This window comes from Aspergillus oryzae, chromosome 4 (assembly GCF_000184455.2).
Source record: "Aspergillus oryzae RIB40 DNA, chromosome 4".
In the NCBI taxonomy this organism is placed as follows: Eukaryota; Fungi; Ascomycota; class Eurotiomycetes; order Eurotiales; family Aspergillaceae; genus Aspergillus; species Aspergillus oryzae.
Genome location: NC_036438.1, coordinates 3,840,220 through 3,848,229, shown reverse-complemented (window position 1 = coordinate 3,848,229; position 8,010 = coordinate 3,840,220). Strand labels below are relative to the sequence as shown.

At 50.1% G+C, this 8,010-nt stretch overlaps 2 protein-coding genes across 2 annotated transcripts; both read left to right on the top strand.

Annotated features, from left to right (window-relative positions):
* Positions 1-602: 602 nt before the first annotated feature.
* Positions 603-6,216, top strand: AO090102000259 (uncharacterized protein; the record flags this gene model as incomplete). Its single annotated transcript, XM_023236910.1, has 3 exons — positions 603-953; positions 1,013-6,031; positions 6,055-6,216. The coding sequence occupies 3 exons, from the start codon at positions 603-605 to the stop codon at positions 6,214-6,216; spliced, it is 5,532 nt and encodes a 1,843-aa protein (XP_023091738.1).
* A 58-nt stretch (positions 6,217-6,274) lies between these two features.
* On the top strand, positions 6,275-6,797 carry AO090102000260 (uncharacterized protein; the record flags this gene model as incomplete). Its single annotated transcript, XM_023236908.1, has 2 exons — positions 6,275-6,711; positions 6,794-6,797. 2 exons carry the CDS (start codon positions 6,275-6,277, stop codon positions 6,795-6,797), a joined length of 441 nt encoding a protein of 146 aa, XP_023091739.1.
* Between the last annotated feature and the right edge of the window lie 1,213 nt (positions 6,798-8,010).

The following is an 8,010-nucleotide window of genomic DNA, read 5'->3' as shown; positions in this document are numbered from 1 at the left end:
TATCATTCTCCAATGCCAACCACGACACACATTCTGAAGAGAATCAGAACGAACTTATTAAAGCATTATGAACAAACTTTAACTGTTTATCTCAGCCAATCCGAATACTTTGCTGAGTCCTTTTCAAACCAGATCTCACATGTTTCGACGGCTAAACCGAGGCCTGTGATGTCATCGACATCAACGACTACAAACCCTCAGAACATTGGCCCATGACGCATTGAACCAAACATTGAATAGTCCCAATGGGTACGATGATTTCTTATGACACCACGACTACGCCAATAACTTGTACTTCTCCTTGTGCCCTTGCTCCTCCCTCGAATATCCGACAATCAGTATTGATCTTTCGCTCAATTAACTTCAATGAACCACGGTCCTTATAGAAATCGAGAATCGATGATGAGCCTTGGAATAAATACATGGGGAATCTTTCTCATGATGTCAGGATTGCATGGAGTACTGGAGACAACCGGTGTCTGCACTTAACAAGGACTGTCGCGGACATATCGCATCTATGAAAACCATTTCTCAACTGTACATGTGTATGTACTGAATGCCTAATTAATGCACCTCATCATTGAGTAAACCACTTGGACAGCATGTCTTCCTCATACGTGACGGAAAATACTGCTGCCAATGGGGACTCTAGCCCGCAGCCACTCCTTCGGGAGGCACTTGAGAATGTCTCCAAAGAGTGTCCAACGCGGTTAGGGATGTCCCCAAATGAGATTCTGACAAAATCTCCGACCGTTGATGTATTTTTCGATGCCATTGCCGCTGAGAGACTACGACGCATGCCGCCTGATGGCAGTAGATTGGATGGTGCTCTACACCGAGCTTCGCGCTTAGCCTTTGCGGTCGGCTCATTGAGGGACTCCGTGGCCGGCTTTATGGACGGAGCAGACGAGGCAGCCATGATGATCTGGGGCGCTATTTTGTTACAACTTGAGGTGAGTCGTGATTAAAAAAGGTTGGCTCTAATTGTTGCAAGGGTGACTGACTATAATAGCTGGGCATTGAGCACGTCGACGTCATCGATAGTCTATTCGGACAGTATGGCAGGGTGACACTGGGAATTTCATTGCTTCTTCAGCAGGAAAGCTACTTTCAGACCTACCGAGCCCTACAACATGAGGTTACAGAGATCTATGCCCACGTGCTACAACTTGTTCTGCATGTCACCATGGAATACCGCGAAGCAGAGCGCTCACAGCACTGGCAATCCATGAGCGAGGCCGTGAACCGCTCGTTCTTCTGCTACTTCAATCGATTTACCACTCACTGGCGCCGGATGTCGCAAGTCGCTTTGGCTACCGGGGCACCTAAACAACAAACCCCCTTAGACCTCGCTGCCATTTATCAATTCCTCGAGCTACAAGATCGTCCCCTGCACATGTTGCTCGAAGGCCACAATCATTCGTTGGCTGATGGCTCATTTGCATGGTTTGATCCACATTTGACTACATTCACCATTAACCGGCGCAATATGCTGCTGGTCACTGGCAATCCTGGCTCAGGGAAGAGCGCATTGGCCCAGTGGACAATGGAAAAGTTGCAGGTATCCTCCGAATTTGATATTTGGAACGTCATTCCTGTCTCAATCAGATCAGATGTACCTATCACAACATTGCCGTTAAGCATCCTTAAGGGTCTTTTAACTCAGATTCTCGATCTCTGTGTCGCTAGTCGAAAGACCTATGAGTCCATTCTGTCCGGCGTTATGAATGCCCTTGAACTTGCTGTGACTGGAGCGCCAGACCCGCAAGTGGAGGAGCAGCTATGGACCGCTATTCGCATAGCGTTACAGTCAAACATGCATTTTATGCTAGTGGTAGACGGCGTTGACCAGATCAAACATTCGGAAGTCACCGTCGGCCCCTTCCTGCAACGCCTTCAAGATGCTGTTTCTGAGCGCAATACGCCGTCCAAGCTTATCGTGTTCAGTCGACCGCTTGCTGCTGCACAAATGCCCATGCGGGAGGCAACCACGACGCAACAGATTTCAATGAATGTCTCCTTGACACAGCAAGACCTTCATGCAACTTTAGTTGATATGATGACATCCGATGCTGCAATTTTTGGTCTTGATACATCACAACGGGATTCGTTAGCAGCGGCAATCGTTCCCCGCGCGCAGGGATGTTTTGTGTGGGCTCAGCTCACCCTTGAGGCTATCCGAAACCTATCAACTTTTAATGAAATGCAATCTGCAGTGAAGGCCTCTCCACACACCTTGGGTGACCTGATTGATCGACATATACGCAGCATTGACCTCAACCGCGTAGGAACCCAAAGTCTTCTTGCCTGGCTTTTGGCTGCGGAGCGTCCCTTACGCATCCAGGAGATAGAACAGCTACTAGCGGTGGATTTGAAGACGCTGAATATTACGTCTCGCACATCGAATACCGAACGCGAAGTTTTCCAGCCTCTAGCTCGATTGATCTCCGTCCATGATGGATTTGTCACCTTCAAGCATCATCTAGTTCGCGACCACATCCAGGCTCGGGCTCTGATGGGCCAAGAGGTGCCCTTCTCGCTATCTGAAGCCCACTATGATCTATTGATACGTTCGTTGGCTTGGGTCCGCAAGTCGATCACTGATGAGGTTGCGGTTGCCTGGGACAAGCTTCGCGTCACTGCTCGTGACCGCTATCTAGACGCATATACTTTGCTGGAGTACACGGCTCGCTACTGGCTTTCCCATATGTTAGCATCTCCAATTGCTAGCTCTAAACGCGAGGAGCTCAACTTTCCAAAGCCCTTCCGTCAGGCCATGCCGGATTCAGTCCTATTTGCTCAGCTGGAGCTTACCAACCGCGAGTCTCAGTTTTCCCGATCCAGTATTGTAGAACTGTACCGCTTAGCTGTTACAGTACGCCGCAGTGTGCTGGGCGGCGATTCGCCCGCCTTGCTGCAGAGTCTGATCCTCAGCGCACGTGCAGCAGACATGGCGAAGGCTTCCTGGGCTAATGATCATCTGTATGAGGCCTGGATACGTAGCCGCTCCCAGCTTGGTCCATCGGATCCCACCACCCGCGAATTGGAGCAGCTCCTGGTAGCCACTCCTGAGGGCCGCGGTAAGGCGGACCAAGTAGCCGGTTTCAAGACTGACGCGTTGCGTGATATGGCACTGTCTGGATGGGATTCATCCGATATTAGCTTTGCCCAACGCCTGCAGTATCTTGACCGTCTGGTTAAATCTTACAAAGATAATAATCAAGAAGATGCTGCATACGATGTTTCAAAGCAGTTCTACCGACAGACGGTCATGACATATGGCTCCCATTCGTCCGAAGCGATTCAGGCGGCTGACTTCCTCACTCAACATTTCAACATAGCGCCACCCGATGAGATGGCTCTAGAAATTGCACGCAACAAGTATGAGACCATGATGCGCTCTATGGATGCGACCGATCCCCGTCGTGTTGCCTACTCGCTACAACTGGCTCAGATGTACGAAGATAGCAGGCAGCCCGCCAAGGCCGAAGCTGTTTTGACCCGACTCTGGTCAGGCCTTTCAGCGCGCAATCTCGACACGAGCCCCGCCTGGGATCAGAAGACAAAGGTCGCTTTCTACTACTCACAGTTTCTGCGCCGCCAGGGACGACCCGATGAAGCAAGTGCCATTCTCCGCCAACTGTCAGCAGACTTAGAGGCTGAGGGTGGTGTCCGATCTCCGGAGATGGCCTCACGGGCCGAGGAATTACGCGTCGAAGCACGCGAAATGGGCTTGGATGATATGGATCGCGCATTGTCGCTGCAGATCTGGAAATATTACCAAGCTAGTGGCCAACAGTATTCACCAGAGGCTGTTACCCTGGCAGAGTCACTGGCCAGGGTATCTCTCCCAACCCAGGGTAATGTGGAAAATATGGGAGCTTTATCCCCCGAGGAGAGTAAGCTCCTTCCCGGTTGGATCGATTCTATTGCCTCTGCAGGAGCTGAGAAACGGACCTTGCCACTGTTAACACTCTGCCACCAACTCGCAACACAACACATTCGTGACGAGGAATGGCGTAAGGGTAGTGACACTGCGTGGGCAGTATTGAAGCATGCATGGCCCACAGTGGAAGATCCCCAGTCGAAGGCCAAGTTTGCTTCAAGTGAGGCTCCTATTCTGGCGAACTTGGCCCTGGATCATGCGTATTGTTTGTTCCGCCGCCTGGACATAAACACTGCTTCCGTGGTATATGGTAATGCTTTCAGGGCGTCTATCACGGCAGATCAGGTGGCTGTCCCCTCAGTCACGGCTGTGGTGAAGACCGTGGTTGAGTTTTACGAGACTACCTTCCAGTTTGAAAAGGCACTGGTTCTCCTTCATCAGGTCAGTGAGTTCTTTGGATCCCGACTCGGCGACCACGACAAACATACAATCGACACTCGATACTATGAAGGTGATTTGGCCTTGCGACTGGATAAACGAGCCGAAGCTGAGAACAGCTATCGTCACATTTATGATGCCTGTGTCCGCGACGGTAAAGTTAGCTCTTCTGGTGTCAAGGCTGCAGTGGCCCTGGTCAACATCTACGTGCAGAATAAACAGTGGGATTCAGCCCTCGAGGTTTACCGTCATCTGTGGCCTACCCTTGTAAGATTTGATGAAAAGGATGGCTATGACCGTGCCCTGCTCGAGGGGCTACTACCCAAGACTTACACTGGCTATATGGAACTTCTGAACAATAAGGCTGCACAAGGAAGCCACGCAGAGCGGTACCAGGTCGCATCCCAGCACCAGCAGCTATGCCGCAAGTTGTATGGCCCGACCGACGCACGAACACGCGATGCAACCCTTACACTTGCTGCTCTCTGCGCGGATAGCGATCAGCATGTCGGGGAGGCGATTAACAACTACCACCAAGTACTGAATACTCATGACTGGGTGTCGCCCACGGAAAGCTCGCGTGCTCTACCCGATATGTCCGAGCCCCTCCCAATTAGCATAAAGCACCAGATGGCGCAGCTGTATCTTCGCCAGAAGGACAACTCGGAACCCGCGCGTTCCCTGTATGCTGAGGAGCTAGCGTTGGCCAAGCAACAGCAGGGGCTCTCCGCTCCGACCACACTTTTGTGGTTGCGCGAGATTGCCCGAATGCATGCCATCCAAAAGTCTCCTGAATCTCGGCGTCAGGGCGCAGCTTTGCTCGATGACCATGTCGACGAAGTGGTGCACGTTACTGCTAACCATGAAGCGTTGGTTGATCGTGCTCACAGACTAGCTGAGATCTATCTGGAGCTAGGCTACATTGATGAGGGCAACCGACTGATTGATGATCTGCACCAACGTGTAATTAACGAGACACCTGCCGCTCAACGCCAATCCCTCAATGAGTACCGTCCGGCCGTCTTCGTCGCTGCGTTCGAGGAGGTCTTTGGTAAGCAGCGCTCGTCGAAGCAAGTTCTTGACGAACTGTCTCGTGAGGGTCAGGTCTACAATGCATTCCAGCGAAGTCTGTCCAGCCACGATCTCATGCCTACTCTTGCAGCTGGCGAGAAGCTCTACACGCTTCAAACGAACCAGAAGCGCTACAGCTCCGCTCAGGATACCCAGAGCAGGCTGTATGATTATTTCTGCAACACCCTGTCTGTTGCACAGCCGCTCCGGAAGAAGGATGCCGTGCAGCAATTCTACGCGCTTTGCAGGCGGGAATCACTTCAGGATGACTCTAATATTAATATAGTCACTTCAACTATGCGTATGGTGAAGGACCTTTGCGACCGTGCGCAATTCCAGGACGCAGCAGATGTGACCGGAGTGTTCCATTCCTTTGTGCATCTAACCGATGGATTGCGTAGTCCGGAAAGCATTTTCACTGCTATCAAGCTCTGCATGTACTTGAACGGATACCAGACTAAGAAATGCACCGAAGAGGCAACTGCAAAGAATATGTCACTGGAGTCTCAGATGCTGCTACAGGAAATTATGACCAAGACCAAAGAGCTTCCACTGGAGTTCACTGAGCTCCCTTTCGCAGAGCTCAATGACCTTGTTACTGTCTTGGGTGAACATGAAATGTTCGAGGATTTGGAGGTATGTACTTGACTACAATACAGAACAAGGGATATACTAACAAGCCAGGCCATTCTTACCGAACTTTGGACCTCGCGTATTGTTCAAAAGACCTGGTCACTCCCAGCCATTGTCTGGATCGGACGCCGACTAGTCGAAACACGTTTCTGCCGCGGTCGCGTCTCATCCGCCATTCAGCTTGGTAAAGACATCTGCTACAACCTTCGCCAGGTCTGGGGCAATTGTGACCCCGTCACTCTAGAGATGACTAAGCTGCTATCCGGCCTATATACGGCCTCGGGTAACCATCTAGCTGCAGCAGCGTTGCACGAATCTGCACTGGCCGAGCTTCTCAACAGTCAAACCGACCGCCAGGAAGGCGCCATCGAGGCTGTTACACAGCATCTAGAGCTGCTTCAACATGCGCACGCCCGTCTTGCCAAGGAGGGCCAGACTGGTACCATCGATGCAGCGGCCGCACAAGAACGGGTGCAGCAGATCGCCACCAAGTTCGGCCTTTCGTCGGAACAGCTCGAAGCGGTGACTGGTGCTGATGAGAACGTTGGCGTGTGGGAGCGACCCCGTCGGTTCAGTTTGGATGTCGAGGACCTGGAGACGCACCACAACAATCTGAGACAGACCAGTGGATCGGCATTGTTGAATGGCAATGCCGGAGCCAAGCGCATCTCTATTAGTGCTTTGTGATTTATGTTCCATGTTTGTTGATGATTTACTGTATATTCCTGTCTAGTATAATGTAATAGTGTCGATGATACGTACTAGTTAATGAGTTGAATATGATATAGTTTGTTTTGTTAAGAACCATTATGGTGACACTCGATGCACTTCACATAGTACATACAATCTCAAACAAATCGTCAAATCAACATGCTGATCAAGCCAGTAACTATAAACAAGAACCATATATATAAATACTACAAACCCATACAAAAACCAAAATTCCCAGAACCCTAGAAAATATATGATATGAGATAATAAAAAACTACAGCCGGATCTCCGGCCTTGTCCCGACCTTCCGTCCCTAGTTCCGATAATTCCGTGCCTAATAATGGCCATTCGGCACAACAATCAAGCTTGTACAAAAGGAATTAACAATTATATCACTATTTTGAATCCATATTATCCGATATATCCGACAGTATGACAAGCTTATAATCGTCATCCTCGCAGGCATCAACTCCGGTAATCCCGAAATTGACTAATCGTACCGAGTGGCGGAACGCCACGCCACGCTTACTGACTATCTACCAATAGTACAAATGAGCGACGCACAACTACCAAGGCGAACCATGTCAGAATACAAACAAGATTCAGAATCCCATAAATTACAATGACACAACACCTGAGCGATATAACTACCTGCCACCAAACAGGCGCTAAGCACCCTGTGTATGACTCCCCTAGTGACCGCGAACCGGACAGGCCTATCAAGAAACGGCAGATACGGGGGAGGACTATGTTAAAGAGTGGGTAAGTTTGGGATAAGTTGTGCTTTCGTACATGTTCGCTTGGAGGGAATCGCTGACCCGGATAGTGACTGCCGGCGGAAGAAGATTAAGGTAAAGATAACCTTGTCCTGTTTACAGGTTGTTGCATCTTTGCATGGAGGACGACTAAATAGCCTGATAGGGTGACAATAGATCTATCTACCAGTCATGTCCATCGAATAGACGAGGCTGTTGTAAGAAGACAGTTGGCGTGTGCCGCCGGCGGACTACCAGGGGCCCTTGTCCATCAACGGTGTTAACGGAAAGTGAAGGGCAGAAGAGTGATAGGTTTGTATATGTTATCTCGTTTCTTATACTATGAACCTAAGCTGATCATTGACCTACGAATACAGAACAACCAAGGAAGAACTATCAAAACGATTGGATCGACTTGAGCGGCGCTTGCACTTCATGTTCCCGGAGCTATTTCCTGACCCGGATAGAGACGAAGTGACTCTGATTGACTCGGGCGATGACTCTGTGACTGTTTGC